Here is a 19465-nt window from a genome sequence, read left to right as displayed (position 1 = left end):
AGAAGAGCCAGACTGAAGTTTGCAAAAGACCATTAGGATTGGACCATAGAGGATTGGAGTAAGGTCATCTTGATGAGTGCAGTTTTCAGCTTTGTCCAACACCTGGTCGTGTAATGGTTAGACGAAGACCTGGAGAGGCCTACAAGCCAGAGTGTCTCGCACCCACTGCGAAATTTGGTGCAGGATCGGTGATGATCTGGGGTTGTTTCAGCAAGGCTGGAATTGGGCACTCGGATGAAAAACAATGAACTTTAAAAATATATATATCGGAAATAAATTTGAAGTGTGTATATTTTGTGAAACACTGCCACCTAGTGTTAAGATTTTGCATGAGTTCGTTAAAAGTCCGAATACATTTTCTAATTGTTTTCATTTCTAATTCTGTTTTAACTTTAGGCTATTAAAGCTCTGGCAATTAAAACAAATAGTTAATAATTGACGTTATGTGCTTCTTTAAACATTGCCACGAGCCATTACGACGACATAATAGGGATAGAATAAAGAATAAATGGTTGGTTTGCATCATTAAGCCAACTCCCTGTTATACTAGATCGTTATCAAATTGTGGGCATTGTTGAGTCAGCCCGTCTGCAGTTTACTTTCCTGGAACCATAAAAATGGCAAAGGGAGTCGATAAGGATTGGAAATGCACTACCATCTTTATGTCTCAGGAATTGCTACAGACTAAGCATGATTCAGTCGACTATGAAAATGAGGTCATTCACAACAGGAGGTTTTACACATCCGGTGCCAGGTATACACAACCACTTTTACAATAGTGAGTCCATAGTTAATTTAAACCTAGTGTTGTCTGAGGGTTCTTTGTTTAGACGTGAATGCACTTTAAGTGGAAACGTAACTGAAATCTGGAAGCCCATCTGCTTGCTGAACGTGTGGCTCTTGCTGCTAAATAGACCTGGCAAGTTACAACAACACTGCCGCACGGGTTCGGGACCGCATCGCACCGTCTCCTCCACCGATCTCCTGCACGGTCATTTCCCCGCTCACAGCGACCACATCAGAGGTTCTCAGTACAGGCTGGAGGAGGAGGCCCTGGAAGAACCCTCTGGTAAATTGATTCAGTTTCCTGACTTGTGTAAAATAAACGATATGCTTCCTGTTGAGAAAAGAGACAGACAGGCTATATTTCATGATTGAAACAAGGCCTTTATGCAGACTTTAACTGTTAAGGTAACTACGGATTCAGTTGCAATCTTAATTAAACACGTGATGGTCTGTGCATGACAGACAGGCGATCTTCCCCTGTATCGTGGCCTTGATGTAGCCTAAATGAGAGAACTCCAGTAAGCCTATTTGGTGTCGATGTTTTGATGTCGCCCTCAGCAAACATGTGTGGGCATGTTATCAGCGCATGTGAATGATGTCCAAAACGGATTCAAAACTGTGGCTTGAGAGTAAACATTACCACAGGGTTTCTCTTTCTCTTTCTCTTTCTCTCTCTCTCTCTCTCTCTCTCTCTCTCTCTCTCTCTCTCTCTCTCTCTCTCTGTGTGTTAGTCACATACAAGGTAAGGGGAAAGGAAGATTGTTGGGATCATTAAAAAAAAAACTAAAGAGTTGGTGAAATAATGGACTAGCTCCTTTCATCTGTTCCCTTTTCTTTACTTAAAACTATAGAGAAGAGGAACAGCAAAGGGACAAAAGTCATGGATGTACTGGATAAGGAGAAATGGGAGAATGCCAGAGGGTATGGGGCCCAGCCCAAAGAAGAGAGCTTGGGGTTTGTCAGTGAACAGGAGGAAGAAGAGGATGATAGTTCACTACCCAGAACTGGATCACAAACCACTGACTCAGATAACTACAAGCAGGTTTAGAATCATACATTCTAGCAACATTTTGTCTTTACTTCTGTGTCCAGTGTTGCTAGTGCAGGGTGGCATCAGCTATGTCCTGCCCTTGCACACACAGATGAGCTCTTAAAGGCCTTAAAAATGATTGTGAGTGATGTGTTGAGTGAATGCAGCGTTGTGTATGGAGCACACGCATGCTTCATAACGTTTTCTAAATGCATTAAAGATCTTTTTTTGCACAATATGTAGCCTGTAGCTAGGCATTCCTCTCTAAGGTAGCGCATAACTCACAGCTGTATACTAAAGAGAAACAGTTTGCTGATTGTTTTCTCCTCAGTGTGAGTTCTATGAAAAACATAAAAGAAACTTTTCCCGTAACAGCTTGCTTGAAATAACAAGAATTTTACAAAATAACAATTTAGCATTAAGAAATGGCAACATAACATTTAATCTGGGCTCTCTTTTTTTCAGGGTTTTCATTGTTTACCAAAGAGTCTGGTTCCTTCTGAAATCAGCCACTGCCTGTTTGAGGTGGAGGTTGGTGTAAAACATCATGTCTGTAGTTTGTTATTGGACCATAGATTTGTTTTTGCATGCATGATGTAGACAGTAACCACAACCACACATTATTCAGTTTCACTCACAGCTTTGGAAATGGTCAGGCACATCTTTGGAAAGCAGTACGGTTACAGTATCATAAAAGCATATTGGTTTGCTCTCCAGAAAAAAGAACTGAGATTAGATTAGAACCTACATTAACCCTTTTGGGCTCATGAAGAAACACCCAGTTTGATTGGACAGTTTCCAAAGAGCAGTGTGTGGGTGAGTGAGTGTGTGTTCGAGGTCAGCAGAAAAAAATGTGTTTGTACTGTGCAGAAACAATGCAGAATAGTGGAAAGGGAGAGCAACAGTGTGAAGAAGAAGATGGGGATGGTGCACCGCAGTGTGCAGAAAGTGCAGGTAGAGAGAGAGACAAACGAAAGATAACCAGCTCTGCTAAACATCTGACAGCTATTTGCTTTTACTGATTTACTTGAAACCCGGTTTAATTATGTCTTTAAACTACAGTGTATGACTATGAAAACAGTTATGTTTAGATTGGCTCTGCATCATCACACACAGGACACCCTGAGGACACTCCTGACTTATCTGGTTGAAGATGAAAGCTTCAGTGACCAAGCCAGCAGTAGCTCTGCATCCCTAGTCTCCCCTGCGCCCACCACTCCAACTCCCACAAAAAGCCCTGCTGTACCCACACCTGCGCAGCCTGTGCCTGCCCCTCATCCACACTTTCCTTTCCACCTATCTACCCCTCACCCTAGTTGCCACCTTGGTGTGCACCCCCCTCCCAAGATGCACTTTCACCCTCACTATGAGACAGCTCACGCTGTGACTCGGAGGCCCTCTGAGACATGCCGCAGTCAACTCATTCACCCACAACCGTGCTTCCTAGACCTGCCCACCGAGCTGCCCAGCTGTGGCCAGAGGAGGGAGGAGGCGGGTGCCTTCCACATCTTGACGAAACTCAGGTACCATAACTGAACACAAGTACCGGGACTGAACATTGGCCTTATGAATGAACACAGGCCCCACGACTGAACCAAGTACCATGACCAAACACAGACACCATGACTGAACTCAGTTACTATGACTCAACTCAGGTACTGGAAACAAGCTGCTAGCACTGTTTCTAATACCTAATAAACTTTATAAGAGAATGCCTTCAGCTTTAACACTGGTATCATTAACCATGTTTATTGTACATGAACAATCTTACCAGTCCTCTGTCCTTCCCTCACCCTCTCGCTTTAACTGTCCCTTTGTGTTACCCTTCTTTTTCCGTCCCTTCCCTGTCTTAGAGAGAGTGTGGAGCAACTGCTTTCGATTCAGAAGCGAGAGTACGAGGTGCACAAGGAGGTTCTCGCACTTGTCCGTGAGCTCGGCCCACTGCAGAGCCATAACCAGAGCTATGGGCTCAGTGCTCAGCTCCAGCAGGTCCACCACCAGGCCAGCAAAATCACTAAGCTGTGAGTGTGTGTGTGTTCCTGTCTGTGTATGGACCAGACTGACATGGGTTTTTAAGGGGCTGTGGAATAGGTTTTGGAGCAGCAAAAAACAGTTTCATACATTGCCAAGTTAATCTTGACGTGTTTGGAGCATTAAACGATTGCTTAAAGTATTAGTTCTAACTATTTGTTGCATGATTCCCACACTACTCTATGGGAATCAAATGAAAACAACTTAGTTTATGGTTTACATGAAACGCATCACATGTCCAGTTAATGTTTTAACCAAGCTAGCTAGGCTTTTAGGAACCGTTTAACAAAATATGTTCTGAAAATCTATTTAGACTAATCCTGTTTATTAAAAGTTGTTTGACAAGTAAGGTCTTGTACTTGCCAGTACTTTTGTAGTGCCACACTTTGTAGTGCCACATAAATGGAACTTTGTTTGTTTTGTGTGTGTGTGTTTAAAGTCCTCTGCTGTGTCAGCGATGCCAGGCTGGGCTCCCACAGATCTTAGTGAGTGAGGTGTAGAGCACAGAAGCTTGAAGAGAGTCCTGAAAACTCCCTGAAATAAAAATCAGCAGACAACATCAATACCCCCTCTATGTCACTCAACTCTCTTACTGTAAAGGACTGGAATTCTTAAAGCATACTACTACATGTTAACCACACAGAGAGGTTGGTCCAAAACAAGCACATGTGGTATGATACTTAGATACACCAAACACAACAGTGGAAACAATGCACTTAAAATATCTGAGCATGTTCCTTTTTGCATTACTAAACAGAACCAAACAGCAGTGCAGATGGGCTGTTGGTTAGATGTGTCTAAGAAAAGCCCTGGAGAGAATTAGAAGAATAGGAACATTGGAACCCAGAATCAGTACCATTAACAGCATTCACATTTAGACAGTAGGCCAATAACACAGACAGCAGTGCCAACTTAGAAAACACTTCCAAGTTTTATTTATGATTTTTATTTACATTAGTAAGGGAACAGGCCAAATATGACAAAGGAACTGCATTTATTTAGCCAGAAGTAAACATTTACTTATTTGATAAGGCTTGTATGAAATTGGGTCAGGAAAAAAAATATAGTTAGGGACCAGAGAGGAATCTAAGAAATAAACAATAACCATAAACAATTTCAGAGACACATTTTTACTTGTTTATTTCCCTCTCGAATCATTCAAACATTTTGAACGTAGGGCTTTGAAATGCACAGCACAGATTCAAATGACTGTGACTAGCCATGAATCTGCTGAGTAATCACAGTACCAGCACGAGCGCGCATCTTTATCTCACGAGTCATCTGGCACCATGCACATGGGTAGCAGAAACAGAGCGTGCAGCAGTCATCACAGCAGGAGCCCTGGATGGGGGAGGGGCAGAGATGGTGGGAGGGAGATGTAGATATTTAGTTCTTTTGTTCTGTTCACACAGCAATGCTCACTGGTTTAACATACCCCCCCCCCCCTGCTGTAAGCACAAATTAATATATGGACTCCACCCAGAATGAGGTTACATTAGAATGTGATTTTTTGGAGACTATCTGTGCTCTTCTTCTTAGGTCTCCATTTCATTAAAGTGAAACAAACTGTGGTCACAGCCAGGTGCATTTTGGTTTCCAAAAGCAAAATGGGCCCTAGCTTCAAAATACAAAAGACCTGCCACTACTACAGGATGTGTGCATGTGCATGTGCGCATGGCTCACATGAATGTTGTAGCGCTCCCTTATCTTACTGCGGAAGCAGCAGGACACAATCATGCAAACATCCAGAAGGGGCATGCAGAAACACCAGCCGAACTGAGATACAGCATCACACTGCATGCATGGAAAACACCACAGACCACAGCAACCTGCACACACGCACACGCACACGCACACACACACACACACACACACACACACACATTTTCAATGGCAGTATTTAATGGTAAAAAAAAGCACATGATATTTCAAAAATGAAAACTTTCTTTTGAAGCACAGAAATAGAAACAATATGGGGTGTACTTAAACACACGATTGATTACACTTTCCTATGCATGTATGAGACAGAAATCAAGTGTGTGGGTAGGACTGTGTGGTAGGTGTCCTTCAAAACTAAAGCAATACATATAATGTGTATATCTATATGTCCTTACACACACAGAATAATATAATTTCAACTCAATTTGCTTCCAGTGATGCACAATATTTTTTTCTGAATAATATAATATGAATTATAATATGAATATGGATACATGCACTGGGTAGTCTGCATGTTTATTCACACTGGAATACCGTAATAAACATGAAAAACTACTTGATAGGTGTGTCCAGGAGCTGTCACCCAGTTATATATACTATTTTAAAACAAGGTTACAAAACAAGATTTAAAAAAACCCTGAAAATAACATCCTATTCAGTGTCACAGAATGCTCCCTTTCCCACTGTTCATATGATACGTCCCGTCGCATGCAATGGATATTCATCGTCTTGTATGTACCCACACCCTTCTTTTTATTACACACTCGCACCTGCTTAGTCTAGTGATATCTTTGTGTATGTAAACCGCTGTGGGAGTGTGCATCTTGGCCGGTCTTTGTTCTTGTTCCTGTTTATGTTCATGTTAGTGGTGCATGTGTTCACTTTACCTGTTTCCTGTAAGTGTCACTTTACCTTACAGTTACATTCAGTTATTGTTTAAGTTTGTTCCTTTTGTTATATGGAATTCTCGCTCAGGTATGTCATGGTCTAAACCATAACAGCCCAGTCCAGCCCAGCCCAGGCTCCACCACAGGAAATATTAACAGGACCTGCACAGCCGAAACTTCAACAGTTCAAGGGAGCAATGGGCAGGGCTGACCTTCACATTTAACAGGATCTCAGACAGGTTATTAGTTTTCTCTGCACTGTTCAATCTGACCAGTTTCTCAAACCTTTAGACTGTTACATACTGAACAATACATGAATTAACGACAAGAAAATGAAATATTCATTGGTGTTTTGTCACTTCAAAACTATTGACCAAAGGCGACACAATTTTTTAAAATTTAGCCACCTTGTTCAAAATGTCTTCCTCAAGTGATGAAGATATCCTTTTGTTTCTCACCAAAAATATTTAAATGCTGATATTATGTAGCCTACATCCAATTTTGGAAAAATTAAAGGAACATTTTCCAAACATAGCTCTGTAACTTCTAAGGTTAATATTTTCAGTTCATCAACTAGCCTATGTTATGGAAAAATTAAAGGAACATGTTCCAAACATAGCCCTGTGTCTTTTACGGTTTCTAAGGTTAATCCTTTTATTTCATCAACTCACCTATGTTATCACATAAACCTTCAATATAAGACGTGGGTTTGTCAGTCCCTTTGTTAGGCAAATTTCAAATTTAGCCTTTGTTTCATCAATAAGACCTAACTCAAAATCTAACTAGATCAGTTGGTATCCAGTCTAGGCCTATAGCTAGCTAGCTCACTGCATATAATTAACATTAATTGTCATTGTCATTTGACAAGGCATTCAAAGCAGGCTCAAACATATAATGTGGCTAACCTCAGTGAGCAAGCAACTGATTTAGACCTATCTCACTGATTATGTGTGGGCCAACTTGGTACTTCACTAAACCAGCCAATCGATGTAGAGCTCATCAATTATTCATGAGGTCCACCAAAAAGGGTTGCAAAAAAGAAAACAGCTCTTTTCATTCTAGGGTCAAATAATAGGATTGTAAATGGGCATGTAAAACTGGGCATATTTTTGCTAAGACCAAAGTCACATTCATTCTATGCAGTATAGACATCAGAGAACAACTTAAAATACATAATAAATGCTTTTTTTTGGCAGCTTTAACTAAAACTGAAATAAGGAAAAAACAACATTTCCAGCCCTGTAGCACAAGACTGTCACATAACTAAAATGTACAAAATGTGTTTTTTTTAATGCACTACACACAATATATGTATAATCCTATAGTGTACAGTTTCTAGTTTCTAAAGTTGTAGTTTGGCAGTCATTATGAGGTTTTGGCTATAGGTTTCTGTAAGGTTCCCTCTGATAACAATGAATCCTTAGGGAACCATTTGTTTTGCTTATAAATGTGGTATAAACACAATACTAAACAAGTGGAAGTTCTACTGCTTTGATTCCGAAGCTGCTGATAATCCAAGTCTGTATGATCACCCTTTCCTCAGTATCACTGTCTTAACATGGTCTTAGACTGAATGTTACATCCACTAACACTTTTTACTGTCACTTCAGAAATTAAACACGATACATTATACTGTGTGAAATGAAATAAACAAATTCAATCCCTTTGAAACCTATAGATACATTTAGCTCCCTTAATGAATTGTTTGCCCTCAGTTACTGACTTACAAGTGCTCATGTCTGAGCAGCAGTCCAAGAGACTTGAAGTCCAGGTTCCAGAACTATAGGCTGTGTGGGTCATCACTGTGGTTACCTGCTGTTGGACTGCCATAGCTAGTAAGAGGGAAAGAGAGGGATGGATAGAGAGAGGAAAAGCCAAATGAGACTGGAGTAGACATTCTGGAAGTAGACTAGACTACAGTCAATAGCCAAAATAAAAGAAAACTCAGAGGAAGAGCCATTTGGTCAAATCACAGTCTGTCGCTATTGTTATATACAACCTATGATGGAAAATCAGTGGAAACAATAACAAGGGCTTCTTTTCTGAAGGACACATCGCGTCTTTTTGATTAGTCGCGCAAGGTTAATGCAAGCGATGAACGCACAATTCCACGAACACAGCCTTTACTGTTGGGTAAAGGTTGACACCTGGCTGTAGTAGCATGGCTAAAATATCCCAGACAATCAGAACTAGTTGGTCATCTCTCTAGACAAACCAAACATGTTTATTTCTGAACGTGTTAAGTAATGCCATCGAGATTTGTGGTAGACTAGAGTAATTTCTGTTAGCCTTGAAACCCCCACCCCCCACCCGCACCAGCAATACCACTACACTATTTCCTGCCCCTGTGCATACATGGCAGGGTGAAGTCAGATTTATATGGTTTTGTCAAACGACACTGAAGAGAATTTGTAAAACCCACATTCATATTTGTACATGTTTGGGCAACTGCAACGGCTTTCATCATTTTGCTTTTCTTCAACCTAGTCATCAACTGGATCATCGTTACCGAAGACCGTCTGCGGAATCACGCGCGCTTTGTGCTCGTGTTCCACTTGCTGTTTCCTGCCTTGATATACTTCGCAGTATGTTTCATCTTCTACCCGCAAATTGACCTGGATGTTACCATTTGACGCATCTACCATAACTATCCTGACCACCAGTGCATCCAACATCCTATTCACTATAACGGCAATGGCGCCGGACCGATTTTTTTTTTTCATTTCGCACTCAAGAGTCATTAAGTTTTGGAATTGTAACATGAGGCCCTGCATCCATCATTTCCCCTAAAGTGGATTTGATTGTTGACAGCGGGAGCTGTAGGCCGTAATAGTACATACAATTTTACTGATCTCGATTTGTACTAATTTGTACCGTGACTAATGTAGAATTCAATAACATTAAGAAATATCCCCCACCACGCACCCAATTCCCTGGTCAACCTTGTATTTAGACGAAGAAAACTAGGCTACTCTATTTTATTCTACTTTAAGTCAATATGAAATTTAAGAATCAGACGAATCCGAGGCTTTTTGGGTACTGCACAGAAATATTGATTGTGCTAGTGTTATTACCCTATAGACGTCATAAATATTAAATGATAAATTCAGGTGTTCTAACTTGGCCTATTGCAAAATCGTTTTAAAAATGGAATTTTGTCTTTGAGACCCTCACCTTTTTACTCTTCAGTGGCAAATCCCCAAATTAAACTGTTGCTTAAACGTGACGTTTAGTTGTACGAAGCCTCTCAAGGGAATCCAGTGACTAAACAGCCGTTACTGGGCATTCAGATTGCCAAATTCGTGTATTAAACACACGTGAAACGAAACTTTACTGAATCGAAATGACACGCCTTTTTCCGTTAGCTTGGACGTACATTTATAAACCATAGTTCGAAAAATTGCAGACGTTTTATCATAAATAGACTAGTTTAAAACGTTTGTTCCTTTAGCATTTAAAGGTTGATGCCCGTGCAAACTACTTGGAATAGGTAAATCCATGGACCCAAATTAGTTTCTCAAGGAAAGTTAGGCGGACACAGATGTCCAAGGATTCTCAGTAAACCGGAAATACAGGTGCACGATTTTCAAATTATTTTATGGGTTTGTAAAGCCTTTGTTTGAGCAAGGTGCTTCGAAACTTGGTAGGGCGCGTGTTACCTTGCTTTCGATTTAGTGAAAAAGAGTCACCCACTGCCAGTTGTACACTAAGGTTCGCTGCGATCCTGACATTTATGAAGAAGTAACTAGTGCCAGTCAGGAAGGAAAGTATCGGCTGGTCAAAATTATAATGCAAATGTAAAACTCTAAACGTAAATTAATATAGTTAAATAAATAGGGTCAATGTTTAGGGAAGACACACAAGAGGGCTGTTCCAAAAAAGAAATCGTCCGCTGTAAAAAATGTTCAGAAATGCTCTAGGAATGAAGAAAGCACAACATAAGTTATACAAATAATTGCCCCCAAACAGGAAAAAAAAGGATTTTACCATTCAACTTAAAATGTTTTATGAACGAAAGAAACTGCTCAGTCAACATTTTCTGCTCTTTCCTGAAGATGTCATATGAAGGGAAGTTGAGGTTAGATGTAAATGAAATACGTTTTCTGATGAACTGGGAATTCGAATGATGTGCTTCCAAATTTAAGAAGAATGTACAGACATAGACGTTTAGATTGGGATATGCCCTGCCCTCCATACAGTCATTAAAGGTTGTAAATTGTACTTTGCATACAATGTGAAAAGCTGGTGACTTTGAGTTTTTGATGATGGTCTAAATTTGAACTGTTCAGTTCTGCTCTATTGTTTATTGCACCCCACAGAAAGTAGTGGATGCCTTAGAGCTAGTGTTACTGTAAGGAATTCACTTCCTCTAACTGTTACCACTGGTTACTTGTATGTAGCTGGTTTAATCTGAACTGGGCTTTTTACATTTTTATTTTATTTTTACATTTTTACATCACATTTGTGAATGCTTTGTGAAATCGCCCTGTTGGCAACATTTTAAAGACAAGTCAAGATGTTTAAATTGCACAAACTGTCCTGTTGTGTCTAATGGTCTAATGGTGGTTAATTTCTGCATTTAGCTTTAGTGGTGATATAAAAAAGGTCAAAACTATACTGTGCTGCTGTAATAGCCTGCATTGATAATATGATAATATTACTGCAAATACACGTGTGTAGCCCTGTTTACTGTGCTGTTCTATATATTATCACATTAAACTCCATTACCTGTTACACTGTGTCATATATATTCATACAAACCAGACTTACTGGGGGGTGTGATGGAAAATATTATTTGATAATGTATTATCATGTGATTCATATGTAATGATTCATATATAATCATGTTAATCCTTTCCATCATATAATCCTATATGAATGGTTTAGTCTGCACACTCTGTCTCTGTATATTGTGTGAACAAAACGACTGTGGGAATATAGCCTTATGACCTGCATGTGTCGTGACCTACAAGGGCCGTAAAGAGGGATTAGGCTTATTTTATCTTGTAAACTGTGTCTGTCCTGGTGAGTGCTCTGGTACTGCAGGAATGCTCATCGCGATAAGGAGCAGGGATGCAGAGCACCCTTCTTTGGGGGTAAGGTTTAGGTATAAGGAGCAGAGCCAGGATACCCCTTTAGAGCTTTTGCTTTAGAGCACTAGTTCTCACACACCTGTGTTCTGTATGTTTTATTTTTCTTTATTAAATTACTCTTTTAATCACGTCTGACTCGCTGTTTATTCAAATTTCCACCACAGAAATTGGCGTAGTCGGCAGGATCAGCGAGAGGCACCACGCGCAGCAGCGGTGAATGAACTTCGAGGACGCTCCTCAGAGAGAATTTCTCGGCTGAGCTGGAGAAAGAGGGAAAGCCACAAGAATACGGGAAAGTACCTAACCAGGGAGTGACGTCCCGCTTGACTCCGGTGGTGTGCTCCGCCTGATCTAACGAACTGAAAGTAAGTGGTGGAAATAGTAAACTAATCTTTAAAAGTTCGAATATAGAAATCCGCCAGTTTGCCTGGGGGTGCGCCTGTGTAAGTAGCGTAGTAGAGGAATACTAGCGCTCACAAAGGAGTCTGGGACTCCAATAGCCTAAAAGAGTTAGGCACACTGTGTAGACGTACAAGTGTAAGGGAAAATAGGCCCGGGCCGCCAGGACGCCCCATAGAGAAAGGAGGTAACTGTAAACCACCACGAATTACTGGAGCGGAACTAAATTAAAGCAACGTTAGAGACGTGATTATCAGAAAAAAAAGGGGGGGGAGAGTACCCATATTATTCATATTATTTGGTTATATTGCAATCACATTTGTGCAATCACCCTTACCTACAAAAAAAATGGGTAAAGGGCAAAGTAATATGAATTTAGCAAAGACAAGTTTTCTAGTAGCCTGTTCTTTCAAATGAGTAAAGATTATGGAGAACATGTAAATAAACATGTCCCGTTCTGGATTAAATACTATAGGTTTAATGTATCGGCGACCTTGAGTGTTGCATATTTACTTAAATTGGTTGAAAGAGTAAAGTTTAAACCAAGGGAGGCTGATAAGAAAGCACAGAAATATTTTAACAAGAACAGTGAAGATATGCTGGAAAAGGCAAAAATGTGGTTAGAGGAGGCTGAAAAAAGACAGAAAAAGCAGCAAGTAGGGCATAGAAAAGGTAATAATGAAGTGTCTCAGTGTGTTTCCTTAGCTGATCCTGACCTCGATGCCGCCCCACCGAGAGCCCCCAGCTGATTCAACAGCCACAAGTGTCAGCAAACCCACCTCCATATCCTGAGCCAGGGACTTCATCGCTAACATCAAAACCGTCTTTATATGATGAACCAAGACGACAACTGGAAGCAATAACCTCACCAGTGGCTCATCGCACTCAAAGTCACACCACTATAAAGCTATCTGCAGAGCCTGAGGCAGGCTGTGCTCCACAGTTCCTGATGGTGGAGGTGTCTGGACCAGATGGAGTAATTATGGTTCACCGCCACTGGACTGCAGACGATATCATGAAGGCAGCCGATGGCCTGAGCAAACCAGGCGATATCAGCGGACAACGCTTCGGACAAGAACTTATGGCATTTGTGCAGTCCTGCAGACCAACTCAGGCTGAACTGAGACGATTGCTTATGATTCGACTTGGACCGCAATATAACCGCATTGACAGAGACTGGGTGGATGGAGATGTTCGTCTTCATCTGCCTGAGTGGAATGCACCGCCCCAAGGGCAGCTTGACCCAAATGGCCTATACAGAGAGATGATAAGAAGACTCATCGAAAGGGTGGAAGCAGCATACCCGACAACTATTAACACCGACATGATAACAGCATGCAAACAAAGGGATGACGAGCCCGTGGCTGATTTCCTCGTCCGTTTGACACGCATCCATACTGATCATTGTAGAATTGATGCACCAGCACAATGTGCAGCGGGCCCCGGAGAAGTGGGGGCGTGGGAAGCTCATCTGAGAAATAGCTTCCTTATGAATATGAGAAAGGAAATTAGCAACCTCATCAGAAAAAACTGCATCGGTTATAGTCGAGCTCCTTTGTCAACTATCAAAGAACACGCCAAGAATCATGAAACTAATCTGGGCAAGAAGGATGCTAGGCGGGAGTGCCAGCGCGCAGACATCACCCACCAGGCGATGCTGACTATGCTCCAAACAGTAGGAGACAGGGGAAGAGGTCGCGCACGTGGTAGAGGACGCGAACGCGGACAAGGGAGAGGAAGAGGTCGAGGAAAGGAGTTTGGAGGAAGGGAATGCTACAATTGTGGAAAATTTGGACATTTTGCAAGAGACTGTCCTGAAGAAGAAGGGGAAAATAGTGACAGCATGGCTGTGGAAGTTAAAAAGATTGACGGGCGGTGAAGAGGTAGGACAGCGATGGGCCACTGAAGGAAGACGACAAAAGGGAAGTAACAAATTTAAATTACCAATTATTACAGCAGATTAGTAAAGGGTCAAGAGGCCTCCCTGAAGTAATTGTGAATGTAGAGGGACAAAATGTTAAGTTTTTGGTTGACAGTGGTGCCACCCACTCGGTGTTGAGAGAAGGTTTAATAGAATGTAGAATGAGACCAAGGTATGGGATAACAGTAATTGGAGTGGGAGGCCATCCCATCGATGAAAGGATGTCCGAGCCTCTCCAATGTAGTTTAGGAAATAGTCAATTCAAACATAGCTTTTTGGTGTCAGAAACGTGCCCAGTTAATTTGTTAGCTAGAGACCTAATGTGTAAACTTGGATGCACAATTAGCAGCAATCCAGAGGGGTTATTTGTCACGTGGGAAACACCCACACAGGGAATCCAGTTAGAAATGGGGGTCCCTTTGTATGTTTATGAATTGCAGTGCACTGCTGGGGAAGTATTAACACATTTTATGACTGAAGTTACTAACACGCTACCTGGTGAGCTAATTATTAAACAAAGTGACTCCATTCACTGTACGATGGAGGTCCATGAGGGACCAGACGTTGATTTTGAGCAGAAATTTGACTTAGGGGGCAGCGACAGTTTGATTATCACAGCTATAGCATGGGACTGCGAGTGGGCTGCGGGAGTGGTGCAGCTCTCAGCTAAACAAAAACCTTTATATTCGGTCTCACATGCAGCGCCTCATGTGTCACTGGCTAGCACACATGCCGACCCAGACTGGCAGAGAGTAGGATTGTGGACTAAACGCGTGTTGAGTGCAACTGACTGGGTAAAGGAACCCCAGTGTGACATTATGTACAGCCCGAGCATAAAAGCGTGGAAAATGCCAGCCCCGTATAGGTTGAATTGCAAAAGGGGGTCGAGCTTGTGAGCCCAAATATGGCAATTATGGCAGCCTCTGTTACCCTCTCAGAGGAAGAGGAAGACGAACTGAAAACAGTTCCTGCAGAGTTATGGGCACAGGGAAAAAATGATGTGGGCTTAATAAAAGGATGTGAGCCTGTCCACATCACCCCAAAATCTGATTATAGACCGCACCAACACCAATACCCTCTGAAACCAGAGGCAGCAGAGGGTATTAGGCTGGTGTTTCAATCATTAAAGCAAGCAGGAGTGATCGTGCCATGCCCAGACTCACCGGTACATACTCCAATCTTCCCAGTTAAGAAACCAGGGAAAGATGAATGGAGATTTTTGCAGGATTTGCAGGCTGTCAATGCGGCAGTACACCCTAGAGCCCCAGAAGTTCCAAATCCGCATACCATTCTCTCTCAGATCCCACCAGACAGCAAGTGGTTCAGTGTAGTCGATTTGGCCAATGCTTTTTTCAGTGTACCTGTGCACAAGGATAGCCAATTTTGGTTTGCTTTCAATTTTGAAGGAAAGCCACACACATTCACGAGGTTGTGTCAGGGGTATTGTGAATCACCAACTATTTACAATGCCGCCCTACACCAAAGCGTAGAGGCTTTAGAGCTCCCTGAAGGAACAGCTCTGCTGCAATATGTTGATGATCTCTTAATTTGTGGAAGAACACGAGAAGCGTGTAAACAAGCCACGGTGGCACTGCTACATCATTTAGCAGGGGAAGGCCACAAGGCATCCAAATCTAAGTTACAGTTTTGCAAGCAGCGATAAGGAGCATTCCTACGATAAGGAGCAGGGATGCAGAGCACCCCTCTTTGGGGGTAAGGTTTAGGTATAAGGAGCAGAGCCAGGATACCCCTTTAGAGCTTTTGCTTTAGAGCACTAGTTCTCACACAGCTGTGTTCTGTATGTTTTATTTTTCTTTATTAAATTACTCTTTTAATCATGTCTGACTCGCTGTTTATTCAAATTTCCACCACAAGGTTTATGCGCCCACTACGGACGCAGATGATGTTGAAAAATTCTATGGGGATCTCTAGCAAGCAATTGACCAAGTCCTGCCAAGGGCACTATCTTCATTGCCAGGGATTTCAATGCAATAGTAGGTGCGGGAGAAGAAAAACAGTTGTAGGAAAATTCGGACTAGGAGAACGGAATGAGGCTGGTGACCGTTTGATTCAATGCTGTCAGGAAAATCATCTATTGATTGCAAAACGCCGCTTATATATGTGGACACCTCCAAATGGACAACACCGCAACCAGATTGATTACTTCCTGTGCCAACAATGATGGAAGAGCTCAATACAAGCAGTCAAAACGTTCCCTGGTGCGGATTGTGGTTCTGACCATCAGTTGCTTGTTACACAAATCAAACTACGATTTAACACCAACAAAAGGTCTCCTGAAATGCGACATTTTGACACAAATAATATCCCAGTTCAATATGCACTTGAAATAAAAAAATAGATTTCAGATAACTGAACACAAACGCGAAAGATTCAGATGAACTGTGGGAAAGAATGAAATCCATTATAACAGACACAGCAAAGCAAACTATTCCACAAAAAAAAAAAAACAGCAAAAAGACTGCAATGGTTCTAAGATTGCCAACAAAAGACGTGCAGCCAAATCCATAGGAAAGAGCATTGAATTCAGATTGCTGAATGCGGAATTTCTAAGGGAAGCGAGGCATGATTAAGAGCACTACTGGTATAGTCGGTGCGTTAAATTGGAAGATGCTAACAAGCAAGGTCACACTCAGCAGCTCTTTGCACATATTAAACAGGCACGGGCACCCTTTGCACCTCGCAAAGCAGCGACGAACAAAGATTTGAATGGCAAAGTACTGCAGAATGAAGATGAAATAAAGCAAAGGTGGCAAGAATATACAACAGAATTGTATGCGGGCAATCAAGCAAATCAAGAAGCTAGTCAGGAAGACACAATTGAGCAAGAGCCAGATATTTTGGAGGAAGAAGTAGCCTGGGCTCTGAAACAACTATCAAACATGAAGGCACCAGGCACTGATAACATACCAACAGAATTGCTCAAGCCAGTGCCAACACAAGTGTTAACAAAACTCTGCCAACAGATCTGGAAGACTAAATCATTGCCCAAAGATTGGACAAGATCAGTCTTTGTCCCGTTACACAAAAAAAGGTGATACGCAAAAATGTAGCAACTATCGGACCATTGCACTTATATCACATGCAAGTAAAATTTTACTGAAGATTATTCAGAAACGCATGGCTACATTAACTGAAAGGGAGCTCCCAGACGTCCAAGCTGGATTTCATAAATGACGCGGAACTAGAGATCAAATTGCAAACCTGCGCTGGATTATGAAAAAGACTCATGAATATCAAAAGGATGTGTACGTGTTTTATTGACTACAGCAAAGCTTTTGACTGTGTTGAACACGTCAAGCTGTGGAATTGTCTGAAGGAAATCGGCATCCCAGGACATCTGGTAAAACTAATTCAGTTGCTCTGTATAAGACAAGAAGCTACAGTCAGAACAGCTTTTGGTAACACTGACTGGTTTGAGATCAAGAAAGGCGTGCGACAAGGCTGCATTCTATCGCCAGTCCTGTTCAATCTGTATGCCAAAAAGATTGAGGCGATGCAATTTGGAATCGTCAATTGGAGTGAAAATTGGTGGGAGAAATATCAATAATCTTCGATACACCGATGACACAGCTTTGTTTGCAGAAAGCGTAAAAGACCTAAAATATTTGATCCGACTTGTCAAAGAAGACAGTGAACGCATGGGACTGTACCTGAATATCAAGAAAACAAAAGTAATGATGACAACAGGCAATGGTAGAGTCCACATAAAAATCGACAATGAAGAAATTGAATCAGTTCAAGACTTCATCTTCCTAGCATCCAAGATCAACTGCAGTAGCGAATCAGGGCCAGAAATCAAAAGAAGAATCGCATTTGGCCGCAGTGCAATGCAAGGGATGGCAAAGATAGGGAAGAGTAAAGATATTACCATTGCAGCAAAAATCCGCATGGTCAATGAAATCATATTTCTGATTTCCATGTATGCATGTGAAAGCTGGACCCTGAAAAAGGCAGACAGAAGGAAAATTGATGCTTTTGAGCTATGGTGTTGCTGTGCATCTCATGGACAGATATGGTCACAAACAGGACGGTTCTAGAACGTGTCAATCCAAGAACATCATTAGAGGGCAAAATCACCAAGCAGCGGCTCTCCTATTTCAGACATGTCATGCGAGCCAATTCCCTGGAAACATCATTAATGCTCGGCATTGTCAGTGGGTCCAATAGAAGAGGACGTCAAAGAACACGTTGGTTAGGTACAATCAAGGCTGACATGAACCTGCAAATGAAAGAACTGAAAGAAGCTGTCAAAAATAGGAAAAATGATGTAAAGTGTCCGAAAGTCGGGTCCGACTGAACGGATAATCATCATCATCATCAGAGGTAGGTATGTGGATGTGTGTATGAGTGACAGAGTAAGAGAGAAAGAGACAGAAATACAGTGTTTAGGTGAACCCTATTGTAGGTGTGAGTGTGTATTTGTGTGTGTGTGTGTGTGTGTGTGTGTGAGAGAGAGAGAGAGAGAGAGAGAGAGAGAGAGAGAGAGAGAGAGAGAGAGAGAGAGAGAGAGAGAAACAGAGAGAGACAGACAGACAGACAGACAATGTTTAGGTAAGCCACACAAGGGTGGGTGAGTGGGTGTGAGTGTGGGTGGGAGGGGCAGTGAATGTTTAAGTGAACCCTAGAAGTATGGGTTAGTGTGTGTGTGTGTGTGTGTGTGTGTGTGTGTGTGTGTCACTGCAAATGCTAGTGAGCTTTTGAGTATTTGGTATTGGTATAAATGGCTAAGAACAGTGCTGTGCTACACTAATGGCCTGCACTGATTATGCGATACTATGACTACAAGTAGTGCGTGCCTTGTGAATGTTTAAAATTTACAAACTGACATGTTCAGCCCATAACCTTCAGAATCTGATATCAATGTACAACATTGCTCTGTCATTACATGTAAGTCTGTAAATTTCTGTGTAGATGTGAACAATTTTTCTTGACTCCTGTCCATTTATTCAAACATAAGGCCTGTAATTAAAAAGTAGGTAATTCTGCACTGTACAGCCTCCTGATGGGCTATCTGCCTCATTCTTTGCAGGCAATATCAGACTGTTATTACATGTATGTCTGTGAATTTCTGTGTTGATGTAAACTACATTTCCTTATATTTGTCCTTTTAGGGATTTAAATAGTAGGCACACAAATATATTCAAATTAGTTAATTGTACGCTGTGGAGCGTCAGGCTATTATTACATATATGTCTGTAATGTCACGGTATGGCCCCTCCTCCCAAATGTCTCCCTGTGTGTGTGTGTGTGTGTGTGTGTGTGTGTGTGTGTGAACGTTGTCAGTGTTTGATCCCGCCTTAGCACTACATTGTCTTCTGTGTTGCATATAACGATGTTTATTTTGAATCACGGCTCCTCTTTTGCATCCTGCCAAGCCTCTCTGCGTTACATGTAAATTTCTGTGCTGATATGAACTAACTTTCCTGAATCTGCCCATTTAGGTATGAAAACATAAAGCTTACAGTTATAAGCAAAATAAGTAATTCTGCACTGTAGATCCTCCTGGCAATGTATTTTCCTTAAACCTTCCAATTTTCCTCAGAATGATAGTGTGAATATACATTTTCATTTTAGTCAA

The 19465-nt window shown here is 41.6% G+C and overlaps 3 protein-coding genes across 4 annotated transcripts; 2 read left to right on the top strand and 1 right to left on the bottom strand.

Moving 5' to 3' along the window:
* Window positions 1-797: 797 nt before the first annotated feature.
* Window positions 798-4601, top strand: LOC113567682 (uncharacterized). Its single transcript, XM_035519979.2, has 6 exons — window positions 798-1069; window positions 1638-1828; window positions 2282-2347; window positions 2933-3339; window positions 3670-3837; window positions 4287-4601. The coding sequence occupies exons 2-6, from the start codon at window positions 1667-1669 to the stop codon at window positions 4345-4347; spliced, it is 864 nt and encodes a 287-aa protein (XP_035375872.2). The 5' UTR covers window positions 798-1069; window positions 1638-1666; the 3' UTR covers window positions 4348-4601.
* Window positions 4602-4759: 158 nt separating this feature from the next.
* On the bottom strand, window positions 4760-9777 carry ponzr1 (plac8 onzin related protein 1). The gene is made up of 4 exons (XM_026995784.3): window positions 9628-9777; window positions 8181-8285; window positions 5531-5676; window positions 4760-5188 (listed from the first exon to the last, which is right to left on the bottom strand). Exons 2-4 carry the CDS (start codon window positions 8281-8283, stop codon window positions 5063-5065), a joined length of 375 nt encoding a protein of 124 aa, XP_026851585.2. The 5' UTR covers window positions 8284-8285; window positions 9628-9777; the 3' UTR covers window positions 4760-5062.
* A 117-nt stretch (window positions 9778-9894) lies between these two features.
* On the top strand, window positions 9895-18317 carry LOC145643412 (uncharacterized). Of its 2 annotated transcripts, none has more exons than XM_081694572.1 (3): window positions 9895-10028; window positions 11711-11911; window positions 12638-18317. In XM_081694572.1, the coding sequence occupies exon 3, from the start codon at window positions 12895-12897 to the stop codon at window positions 13822-13824; it is 930 nt and encodes a 309-aa protein (XP_081550698.1). In that variant the 5' UTR covers window positions 9895-10028; window positions 11711-11911; window positions 12638-12894; the 3' UTR covers window positions 13825-18317. The 2 variants fall into 2 exon arrangements, with proteins under 2 accessions (XP_081550698.1, XP_081550699.1); XM_081694573.1 differs by lacking the exon at window positions 9895-10028 and adding an exon at window positions 11412-11549.
* The last annotated feature ends 1148 nt before the right edge of the window (window positions 18318-19465 follow it).

This window comes from Electrophorus electricus, chromosome 13 (genome assembly GCF_041902795.1).
Source record: "Electrophorus electricus isolate QZ-2024a chromosome 13, ASM4190279v1, whole genome shotgun sequence".
Taxonomy (NCBI): Eukaryota; Metazoa; Chordata; class Actinopteri; order Gymnotiformes; family Gymnotidae; genus Electrophorus; species Electrophorus electricus.
This window is presented reverse-complemented; position numbering and strand designations above follow the sequence as displayed.

Coding starts and splice junctions, on each gene's coding strand:
- LOC113567682 (XM_035519979.2), top strand. CDS start 1,667: ATGGATGTACTGGATAAGGAGAAATGGGAGAATGCCAGAGGGTATGGG. Junction 2,348..2,932: donor ACTGCCTGTTTGAGGTGGAG/GTTGGTGTAAAA, acceptor CATCACACACAG/GACACCCTGAGGACACTCCT. Junction 3,838..4,286: donor GCCAGCAAAATCACTAAGCT/GTGAGTGTGTGT, acceptor GTGTGTTTAAAG/TCCTCTGCTGTGTCAGCGAT.
- ponzr1 (XM_026995784.3), bottom strand. CDS start 8,283: ATGGCAGTCCAACAGCAGGTAACCACAGTGATGACCCACACAGCCTAT. Junction 5,677..8,180: donor CTGCTCAGACATGAGCACTT/GTAAGTCAGTAA, acceptor GCGTGTGTGCAG/GTTGCTGTGGTCTGTGGTGT. Junction 5,189..5,530: donor GGGAGCGCTACAACATTCAT/GTGAGCCATGCG, acceptor TCCCCCATCCAG/GGCTCCTGCTGTGATGACTG.
- LOC145643412 (XM_081694572.1), top strand. CDS start 12,895: ATGGTGGAGGTGTCTGGACCAGATGGAGTAATTATGGTTCACCGCCAC.